Source organism: Erpetoichthys calabaricus, chromosome 5, assembly GCF_900747795.2.
Source record: "Erpetoichthys calabaricus chromosome 5, fErpCal1.3, whole genome shotgun sequence".
NCBI lineage: Eukaryota > Metazoa > Chordata > Cladistia > Polypteriformes > Polypteridae > Erpetoichthys > Erpetoichthys calabaricus.
Genome location: NC_041398.2, coordinates 240,646,960 through 240,658,362, shown reverse-complemented (window position 1 = coordinate 240,658,362; position 11,403 = coordinate 240,646,960). Strand labels below are relative to the sequence as shown.

The window sequence follows — 11,403 nt, the reverse complement described above, 5'->3', positions numbered from 1 at the left end:
CTTCCCCAGATTTGTGCCTCGAGACAATCCTGTCTCGGAGGTCTACAGACAATTCCTTTGACTTCATGCTTGGTTTGTGCTCTGACATGAACTGTCAACTGTGGGACCTTATATAGACAGGTGTGTGCCTTTCCAAATCATGTCCAACCAACTGAATTTACCACAGGTGGACTCCATTGAAGCTGCAGAAACATCTCAAGGATGATCAGGGGAAACAGGATGGACCTTAGCTCAATTCTGAGCTTCATGGCAAAGGCTGTGAATACTTATGGACATGTGCTTTCTCAATTTTTTTATTTTTAATAAATTTGCAAAAATCTGAAACTTTTTTCACGTTGTCATTATGGGGTGTTGTGTGTAGAATTCTGAGGAAAAAAATGAATTTAATCCATTTTGGAATAACGCATAACACATAACAAAATGTGGACAAAGTGATGTGCTGTGAATACTTTCTGGATGCACTGTATATCAATCCAGCACAACTTGTACCCCACTTAACCACATTAAGCCAGCAGCACATCACACAACTCTTGTTGTCAAACGAGATGAATGGACAGTTGCTGGATCTCATTGCCTTGAGGATGGCGGATTACATGATTGGGAATTACAGGGGACTCCCTGGTGACTTCTCAGCACAGTTTTCAAATTTACAAAATATCACAAGCTCATTAGAGTCTGATATCCAATGATGTGCTGCTGGGCTACACTGGTAACCATATGATGGCTTTCTAGGTATGGCGGCGAGTTCAAACAGCAATCCCTACCCTTTTTATTTATTTTTGCCCTGGTTTGGTGTAACAAACACGAGAAGACATCGCAGAGATGAGCCTTGTTCATGTGGTTGTGGTCCAGCTACGCTTCACTGGAGCTCTGTGATTGAGGGGCTCATCAGGACAGCTGCTCGGATTGCAGGTTTACGTTACAACATTTACACTCTGGCTTGCATGACACTACATGACGGGCCCACTTACAAGACTCGCCCACTCGACAGTTGGCATTACTGCTCAGTCAGATAACCCACCCACAATGCAATGCACGAGGTAGGCCTTGAAGGGGGACCAGTTGTGTCCTGTAACATGACTGATGTGTTATGCAAAAGCAGTTCCATGTAATCGCATGGGTTCAACTTGATTGGTTTATCAATGCAGCAGAGCTATGGATGTAGCAGCTCAGATCTATCGTACCTTCTTTCATTGGCTGCCCTCCCTCACACAAGTTCCCCCCATATAACTTAAGACAAAATCAACCCTGGTGACCAATCAGACCACCCAAGAGGTGGTTATGGTCGCCCCAATTTGCCAAAACTGCGTACACAGTCACATAGTGTGATGGGCTTTTTAGGTGACATTACTGACACAGAGCTTAATGTTTCTGGATTTCGCGATGGCAAGTGACTTTTTCTTTTTTTTGTTGCCCTCACACCCCTCCAAAGCTGTGCAGGTTTGGTTAACGGGCCATTCCAAACTGTCCCAAATGGAGCTTACCTTGTCCAGGCTGTTTCCAGCCTTATGCCCAGGGGCTGCCAGGATGGGCTCTGCCCACTGCAAAGCTGACCTGCATTAAGCTGCTTTGAGTATGATGTTATGGAAGTGTTTCTTTCTAAAAGCCCCCACTCTTCTCTTTCTCTGTGTGACATGGCAACACCTGGCTGTCATTAAAAAAAGGTTATGAACAAAGTGCCCGCGACGTCAGGCTGTCAGACCACTTCAGTGGAGGTCTGCCCCCTTGCTACCAGCAGAGGGTGTCAAAGGAGAAGAAAACGAGACACCAAAGTGTAAGCCTGAAGAGTGAAACGGGCGTTTAAGGACATTGGGTGGAAACGAGCAGCAAACACGCACAGATGTTCTGGAACAAACTTGTCAGTCCTGTGCGGAAAGCTGGTGACCCCGCTGTCCGGTATGACGTCGCTTTTATGGGACTGCTGCACTATGTGGTCAATAAAGTGTTTCTGAAGTAAGTGACAGACTAGAGAGGCAAGAAGGGGTCTCGGCAAATGACAGCTTGGTAAACGTTCAAAAGTTCTGTCAGGGGCCAACAAAATAATAATAATAATAAAAAAAAAAACAACCAAGCCAGGCTATGGCCAAGATGAAGAAAAAAAATAAAAAAAATACGACAACTACACCTCTGTGTAAAGATTTCCACAACCTCACTGCACAGGTCAAGCGAGGAGTGCGGCTCTCAGATCTTCATCAGCCTTACGGCCTCAAGTTACATTACATGACGGGCGGGTCGTTAGGCAATCAGGACATAAGATGGAGTGTATTCAAACCTGACTGTCATTGAGTCCCTTTAATCATATTGCTTGTTTTATATCCTTTTTTTTTTGATCATCAATCTTACATTGTGTAGATTTCTCGTTTTTTGTGTAAATTTAGTTTTTTACTTTATGATTTTATGGTTATAAGACACATGGGTCAGAAGTTGACGACTATCTGTATAGAAGTTTTGACGTAAGGAAGACAGACAATTCAAATTACAGAAGACTGAGTTTCATGGAAAGGAAGAACAAAGTTTTGTGATAAAGAAGAATGAAGTTTCATGGTAAGGAAGAAAAAGTTTTGTGATAAGAATGAAGTTTCATGGTAAGGAAGAATGAAGTTTCGTGGTAAGGAAGAATGAGGTATCGAAGTAAGGAAGAACAAAGTTTCATGGTAAGGAAGAATGAAGTTTCGGAGTAAGGAAGAACAAAGTTTCGGAGTAAGGAAGAACAAAGTTTCGTGGTAAGGAAGAATGAGGTATCGAAGTAAGGAAGAACAAAGTTTCGTGGTAAGGAAGAACAAAGTTTCATGGTAAGGAAGAATGAGGTATCGAAGTAAGGAAGAACAAAGTTTTGTGATAAGGAAGAACAAAGTTTCGTGATAAGGAAGAACAAAGTTTCATAGTAAGGAAGAATGAGGCATCGAAGTAAGGAAGAACAAAGTTTCATGGTAAGGAAGAACAAAGTTTCGTGGTAAGGAAGAAAAAGTTTTGTGATAAGAATGAAGTTTTGTGCTAAGGAAGAACAAAGTGTCGAAGTAAGAAGAACGAAGTTTTGTGGTAAGGAAGAACAAAGTTTTGTGGTAAGGAAGAACAAAGTTTTGTGGTAAGGAAGAACAAAGTTTTGTGGTAAGGAAGAACAAAGTTTCGTGATAAGGAAGAACAAAGTTTCATAGTAAGGAAGAATGAGGCATCGAAGTAAGGAAGAACAAAGTTTCATGGTAAGGAAGAACAAAGTTTCGTGGTAAGGAAGAAAAAGTTTTGTGATAAGAATGAAGTTTTGTGCTAAGGAAGAACAAAGTGTCGAAGTAAGAAGAACGAAGTTTTGTGGTAAGGAAGAACAAAGTTTTGTGGTAAGGAAGAACAAAGTTTTGTGGTAAGGAAGAACAAAGTTTTGTGGTAAGGAAGAACAAAGTTTTGTGGTAAGGAAGAACAAAGTTTTGTGATAAGGAAGAACAAAGTTTCATGATAAGGAAGAACAAAGTTTCATAGTAAGGAAGAATGAGGCATCGAAGTAAGGAAGAACAAAGTTTCATGGTAAGGAAGAACAAAGTTTCATGGTAAGGAAGAACAAAGTTTCATGGTAAGGAAGAACAAAGTTTCGTGGTAAGGAAGAAAAAGTTTTGTGATAAGAATGAAGTTTTGTGCTAAGGAAGAACAAAGTGTCGAAGTAAGAAGAACAAAGTTTTGTGGTAAGGAAGAATGAGGTATCGAAGTAAGGAAGAACAAAGTTTTGTGATAAAGAATGAAGTTTCAAGGTAAGGAAGACGGAGGATTTGAAGTATAAAAGAAAAATTTTGAAATATACAAGTTGAAAGATTCATCATATAGAAGTTTTGAAGTACGGAAGACAGAAGTTTCAAAGTACAGAAAACACATTTTGAAGTTTAAAAGACAACAGTTTCAGAGTATAGAGGTTTCGAGGTATGGAAGAGAGATAATTTGAAGTATAAAAGAAAAAAGTTTCAAAGTACAGTCATGACTCAGTTAACACGTCCTGACTAACGACGTTACGCTTTAATGACGGAGCTTCCACTGAGATACAATAAATGAAATTACACAAAGGCGCGTCCCTGTGTTCTGCTGGTGTGCTGTTAGGTTTTCGCTTTGTGCTGTGGACAGAATCCAGTGATGCAGACGCGGTGCCTTGTATCCAAAGTCAGCGTGGCGAAAATGACCTCAAACACAGAGGCACACCCCCACCCCCCTTATTATATATCAATTCGCTTAATGACCAAATCGACTAATGACACTCTGGTCAGAATCGTATGCTGTCATCAAGCAAGACATGACTGTATAGAAGTTTCGAGGTATGGAAGACAGACGTTTCACAGGTAAGAAAAAGAGAAGATTTGTGGAAAGGAAGAGAGAAGCTTTGAGGTGAGGCAGTTCTTCTCTCTCTAACGATGGCACCGGAGAGCGGGGACGTGCTGCATGTTAATTTGGACACGCATTCCGCTGTATTCTGTACATATGACAATGACGACATTATGAACCTGTGGTCAGGAGCAGATTAGCTTGCTCTCTTCTGCCCCCAGGTGGTGGAGTTTAGCCTTTGGGATCAACGCTACATGACTTTTTCCACTGAAATTAAGTCACATAATCTTTGCAAGTCATAGTCATAAGTCATAGACCCCTAGTGACTGACTCATAGAGGTGGGCTTATGTGTGTGAGAGAGCTGACAGACAATTACCTACCAACCAACCAGAAACAGAGAAGTGCTCAATGACATCTGCAAGAAAAAGAAGAACAGAGAAGAATCAAATCTACGAGATAATGAATAACAAGAAACAAAGGAAAGCAGACGTCCAGGGCTGCTCGAAGAGAACTCTGGCGCAGTACAAATGTGTATGTGACGTCTCGTCCGTCTCACCATGACAGACTGGAGAGGGAAAAAAAATAAAGATGTTCCACGGTGAGTGGCTGACAAAATATGTCGATACTGCAATACTGTTTGTGCTGTGAAGTCAGGAGTGGTGACGAGCGCCAAAGAGAAGTTTCCTTGCGTAAACGGACACAAAAATTTCATTCAATAGTCAGTCTGCAATTGAGAAACGCAAGAGTTTTTGGGGTTTGAAAGTCATTTTTTAGTTAAACTAGGGGGCTTCTCTCACCATTTCCCAGGGCGCTTCTCGCTAACCACTTCACGTCTCTGCCACATGCGTTGTATGGGCTGAACGCACACTAAGGAGATGCGGACGGATCAGCTGCTGTCTTGCTGCCGAGCTGCGTGTTCTGCTTGTCGATCATTTAAAAGCCTGTACAGCAGCTGTCCTTTGGTCTCACTTCCTTGTTAAAGTGTCTCCGAGAAATTGTTTGTAAGTAGGGCGTGACGTGCAAGTAGTCTCACGGGCCTTCAAAGTGTCTCTCCGAGATGATCACGTCTCGACCCAAGATTTTTTTTATTATAATTGATAGAAAATAAAGATATTGCTCCCCAAAGACTCATTCATAAATCCAAATCTATCTGAATTTTTTTCCGCATCTGCGTAACGCACGCCAGTAAAGTTCCTTTTTAAAAATTGTGACCTGCTGCATTTTTACCACATATGAAGACACACCAAAAGGTCCCATCATCCTCCCTTTTCCCTGCACCATTACCTATTGACCACCCTTTACGGATTACTTGATCGCCGTGAATGAGGCTTTGCTCCCTCCAAGTGCCATGGAGTGTTTTGAGTTTCTTTTCGGACTCTGATGTATCTTTAGGATTGTGATTGGTGAGACTGCCATCATAACCAGTAAAATGGGAATCGGTCTACCAGAACAATCAAACCCACAGCTGATGGCTCAACAAAATGTCTCCACGTCACAGGAAATAGTCTGGTGATTTGCACCCCCCCAACCTTGAGATTTTTAGTTAAATACTAAATGACAGACACATGCGGAATTAATGCACGTAAATGCATCCAGACAGGAACTAAACATCGTTTTTTCTTCTAATAATGGCATAACTTTCGCTGGAAGTGAAACACCTTTTAGTTTCTATTTTTTTGTAAAGCAAAACACTGAATTTAATTGCGAAATCAATTTCGTAAAAATTGTTTTATTCAATATTTGTGATGAGCGAGTTGTGTAATGCGACATCCCCTGCGATTCCAACTCGTGTAAGTCTGACCTCCGCAAGGCATCGAGATCCAGAAAGTGGAGTAGTAGGACAGGATGGTGGTGGTGGAGGCCAACAAAGCTCAGTTTACTTTCGACATCTCCATCTACCTCTGTGTTCATGAACTTTGGCTAATCGCCCCCTTCCTTCATTTTTTGGACTCTGTTATTCTGTGTAAGGGTAAAGGAGAACTGGCGCTCATCCCAGCAGAATTAGATACCACGGATGGATCGACCAGTTTGTTGTTGGGTACAACCAAACTTGCTAGTCCTATCCACTGAATTCTTTCCAAAATAACATCAAGTCGAGTTCTGAAGGTCCCTAAAGTCTTGCTGTCTACCACACTACTTGATCACTTATTCCAAGTGTCTGTGGTCCTTTGTGTGAAGAAAAAGCTCTCCTTTCCCCTTGATGAACTCTTTTCAAAGTCACCATCTCGATCCACTGCACTAATTCCCTTTATAATTTTAAACACTTCACTCAGGTCCATCCATCCATCCATTTTCCAACCCGCTGAATCCGAATACAGGGTCACGGGGGTCTGCTGGAGCCAATCCCAGCCAACACAGGACACAAGGCAGGAACCAATCCCAGGCAGGGTGCCAACCCACCGCAGGACACACACAAACACACCCACACACCAAGCACACACTAGGGCCAATTTAGAATCGCCAGTCCACCTAACCTGCATGTCTTTGGACTGTGGGAGGAAACCCACGCAGACACGGGGAGAACATGCAAACTCCACGCAGGGAGGACCTGGGAAGCGAACCCGGGTCTCCTAACTCCTAACTCGGGTCTCCTCTTCATATTCTTTTGTTTAAACTGTAAAGGCTCAGCTCTTTTAATCTTTCCTCATAACTCATCCCCTGTAGCCCTGAATCAGTAGAGTTGCTCTTCTCTGGACCTTCTCTCTTGTGCTGCTATGTCCTTTTTGTAGCCTGGAGACCAAAACTGCCCACCGTACCACAGATGAGGCCTCACCAGTGTGTTATAAAGACTGAGCAGAACCTCCTGTGACTTGTGCTCCACACATCAAGGCGCTATATAACCTGACATTCTGTTAGCCTTCTTAATGGCTTCTGCACGCTGTCTGGCAGTTGATATCCGCCATGACTCCTAACTCCTTCTCACGAGGTGGACTTTTGATTTTCAGACCGCCCATTGTGTATTCAAACCTCACATTTTTACTTCCTATGTGTAATTCTTTACATTTACTGACATTCAGTTTCATCTTCCACAAATCTGCCCAAGCCTGTCTGCTGTCCAAGTCCTTCTGTGATGTTAGGTGGATTGATAATTTGGAATCTGTTCTATCTTGGTATCATCTGCCAGCTTAACCAGCTTGTTCCTTATATTCCTAACTAAATCATTTCTATATATTAAAAATAGCAGCAGCCCCCACACTGCCCCCTGTTGGTCACCACTCTTAACGTCACCCACCATCACCCTCTACTTCCTGTGTCTGAGCCAATTCTGTACCCACCTACACACCACACCCTGAACTCCCACTCTTTTAGTTTGATGCCCACCCTCTCACGTGGCACCTGATCAAATGCTTTCTGAAAGTCCAGATAAGTTATCTCAAATGCACTACTGTGATCGTATCCTTTTTCCTCATAAAATTCCAGCATGTCAGTAAAACACGACCTCCCTCGTCTGACCCCATGCTGACGGTTCACTGACACTCCTGTTCTTGCCATGTGTTGCCCAATCTTTCCCTTCCTTCCATTCATTTTCCTGTGACGCATGCTAATCTTACTGGCCTATAGTTGCTTGGATCTACCAGCTCACCCTTTTTATATAACGGGATGATATTTGTTATTTTCCAGTCGTTCAGAATTTCTCCAGTGCACAGGGACTTCCTAAAAATATACGTCAAGGGTTTATATCTGTACTCGCTAAGCTCCTTATGAGCTCGTGGGTAAATATTGTCTGGCCCTGGTGATTTGTTTGATTTCTGCCTATTTAATCTCAGCAGCTCTTCTCTCTCTACAATTCCCAAATCCTTCAGTACCTCCTTAGTGGTCCCCTTTTACTGCCGGGAGGTTATCGACTTACTCACATGTGAAGACCTCAGAAAAATGCGAGTTCAGAGCGCCTGTTATTTCACTGTCTGTATGTTTTAATTCCCCTTCACTACTCCTGATGCCCTTCACCTCCTCCTTGACTCCACACATTGTGATTTATTCCAAGTTCAAATCGTTTTCCGTTATCTGCAATCAGATTTCCCAAACCACCTGCATTTGGCTCAAACTTGTGTCATTTACCCCCAGAGTGCATTGCAGCTGATGCCCATTTCTTACCCTGAAGGAGAGCTCTTCGTCGTCCTCCGCCATGAAGTCAAAGAGCGCTTTGGCACGTCTGGGCTTTCCACTCTCGCCGCCATCTGGTCCTGCAGTAAGACACGATACTCAAATCAAAAAGAGCGCAGACTCCGCTGAAATAAACAGAGGCCTGGGCTGGGTGGGTGAAACGCCGGATACTCCTTTCAAATAAAATAAGCTGCAATTTTATTTTGTGTATCTTGGAGACTGAAAAACACATTTGGCAGCCAACCACAATAAAGCTTAAAGGCGTAACACGACTTTGGATAAATGAGATCAGAGAGCAGGAATTTGTGGGCCTCGACACGTCATACAAATTTATGAGCAAAATGGCAGAGTCCCCTGCTTTTATCTCAATGATAAAGGCCAAATCTGAGAGTAGAGAAGGGCACTTACTGTGTTTAGAGGATGGTAGCCAGTGGCTTGTGTCAGGGTCTCACAACTCCCAGGGGCTGGGTTTGATTTTTAGTGTGGTCACCAGTCTGCCCGTTCTCTCTGTGTTTATGTTGGCGTTTCTGGGCTTCCAAAGGGCAAACTGACCAACTTAAATGAGCTCATCATGGGTGTGTGTGTGTGTGTGAGGGCACACTCTCTGGCTAGGGTTACTTCTTGACTTGTGTCCAATGTTTAGGGGGGTAAGTTCCCCCTCTTCACACAACCCTTCACTGGTCTGTGTCTGCTCAGGAATTTGCTGAGGCAGTCACACAATCCCAACTGTGGACGTGGTGAGCAAATGTGGGCAGCAAGATTCACAACCACCACTGCGCTAATAGGGCTGGTCGATCGGACTGCTAACTCTCTCTCAGGCTGTTGGCACTCCCCTGAGTGAATCGGATTCATTGCAATGACCCTCCTTATCCTTCCATTTTTATTCCAACATCCTCAAAACTGCATAGGTTAGGTTAACGTTCAGTTACAAATTGGCCTTGTGTGACTGCGAGAGTGAGTGGGCCCTACGATAGGCTGGCACTCTGTCTAATGTCAGTAATGCTTTGTGCCTCCCTTGTGTCTGTCCTCCCCCAGACCCTGAACTGGATTAAGCAGTTTGCTGATGTTATGTTGTATCTTGGATGGCATGGACTAACATTCTCTTTGTTTGGTTGGTTGGTTTAAAGCCCGGTTAGGAAATTCAATTTCTGATGCATTTATCTGTCTGCTCCACAAGACTGGCAGAACCTCTGAAGATTCTGTTGTTTGATTACTCCGGTGCCTTCAGTACCATCGAGCCTTCCTGGTAAAGGCATACATTCAGGGATCTACAAGTAGATGGTGTCCTGGATAACGGACTGTCAGGGAGACCGCAGTCTGTGAGACTCAAGGAGTGTGTGAGCAACACTGGAGAACCAGAAGGAACAGGCCTGTCTCCTCACCCTGCACACCTCCAGCTACAAAAATAAACACCGGGTCGTCATTTGCACAAATTCTCAGATGATTCTGCATTTACAAGGGGGCTTCACTCGCCTACCCCCGGTGTTGGGTAACCCAAAATACATTGATGAATGTATGAGATATGTGCCTGCTTTGCTTGCGGCATTTCAGACACGCGCTGTAGGCGCCTGCGTTCATTGATTATATCCAGGCGGGCTCGTGTTTGTATCCCCGTCAGTTGTTGTCTTTCGTTTTGAACCCGTGCCTGCTTTGCTTCTGCAGTTTCTGACGCGTGTTGTAGGCGTCTATGTACATTGTATTTGTTCATGCGGAGCTGTTTGGTTTTGGAGCCGAGACAGTATTGCTTCCACGGTTTCAGACACGCGTTGTAGGTGCCTACGTATCCATGCGGGCTCGCTTTTGTAGCTCCGTTAGTTGAGCTGGATCGTTTTGGAGCCGTGACCGTGACTCCATTAGTTATCCGTTGTCTACCGTTAGTAATATGGATAATTGCACTTACTGTTAATACGGAGCGTTTTCTGTGGTTGTACTGTTAATAATGCATCACTGTAATGTGATTCACATATGCTATATGGTTTGGACATGTGAGGATGCCGTACGTTTAATACGGAGAGTTCGTTTATTCTCATTACCCGGACCATGCTGTGTAGTGTGGACGTTTAGTTCAGAAGCGCGTTGTAGGCACCTGGGCCTTCCATACTATCTTTGTGGACCTTTGCGGACGCCGTAGTGTCTTACGTGTGACTCTGGGGTGCAGCGCAGAATCCTCTTTTCTGTGTGGCTGTGTCGGTAGTCGTTAGCTATGGGCGCGTTGTTGCTTCATTTCTCATTCACGTTAGTTGAGCTCTTTCGTTTTTGGGCCGTGACTCCTTCGTTCGCGGTTTATGAGACGCGCGCTGTAGGCTCCTGCGCACTATGTCTCATGGTCCCATCGCCGTGTACCTGCGTCCATGCCTTCCGGTTTACCATTCTCGGTTAGTAATATGGATAGCGTGTATTGATAAGGGAGAAGAAACAGCAGGAGAACTTTGAGAATCGTCTGCAACTCAAAATCAGCAAAACCAAACAACTCCTTATTGAGGTTTGCCTCACCAAAGAGCCTCTGTGCCTGGTTACTAATCTGGGGAAGTGGCTGTGGACGTGGTGCATTGCTACAAGGTCTTGGTGGTCTACGTCAGCGATTCTCAACCTTTTTCTCCTTGTGAACCCCTTCAAAAAAACTGGAATAAATTGGCGAGCCCCCTGTGTAGTCATTATGATATACAGTACGTTGGATGTTTTGTTTCAATGTGTCTACAAAAGAAGTGATGGTTTTAAACTGCTGTTGGACAGGACTTCATTACAAATTACACAAAGCGGTATTTCTGACTCATCCCCAGTAAAATAAAAACCCATTCATAAATAGTCGCGGTCATATTTTTGTTTCTTCTCTTTCGTCTTACTATGTTCGCCTATTTTTTCCTTGCTTTCAGTCTGGAGAGACGGTAGCTCACCACAACATTCAGTATCGTCACCCTGTGTTGGCACCAAATCAGGGACTGAAGTAGAAGAAGAAGCAATTGATTGCTCGTCCAGCTTTTTGTCAGACTTGATAAAACTAC

General features: G+C 43.8%; 1 protein-coding gene across 3 annotated transcripts in view; it reads right to left on the bottom strand.

Annotated features, from left to right (window-relative positions):
• sh3d19 (SH3 domain containing 19) overlaps nt 1-11,403 on the bottom strand; it is a 195,980-nt gene that overhangs the window by 2,413 nt on the left and 182,164 nt on the right. For all 3 annotated transcript variants that reach the window (XM_028802703.2, XM_028802702.2, XM_028802701.2), the window contains exon 20: nt 8,393-8,481. In XM_028802703.2, coding sequence (XP_028658536.1) covers nt 8,393-8,481 — 89 coding nt within the window. The remainder of the gene's footprint in view (nt 1-8,392; nt 8,482-11,403) is intronic.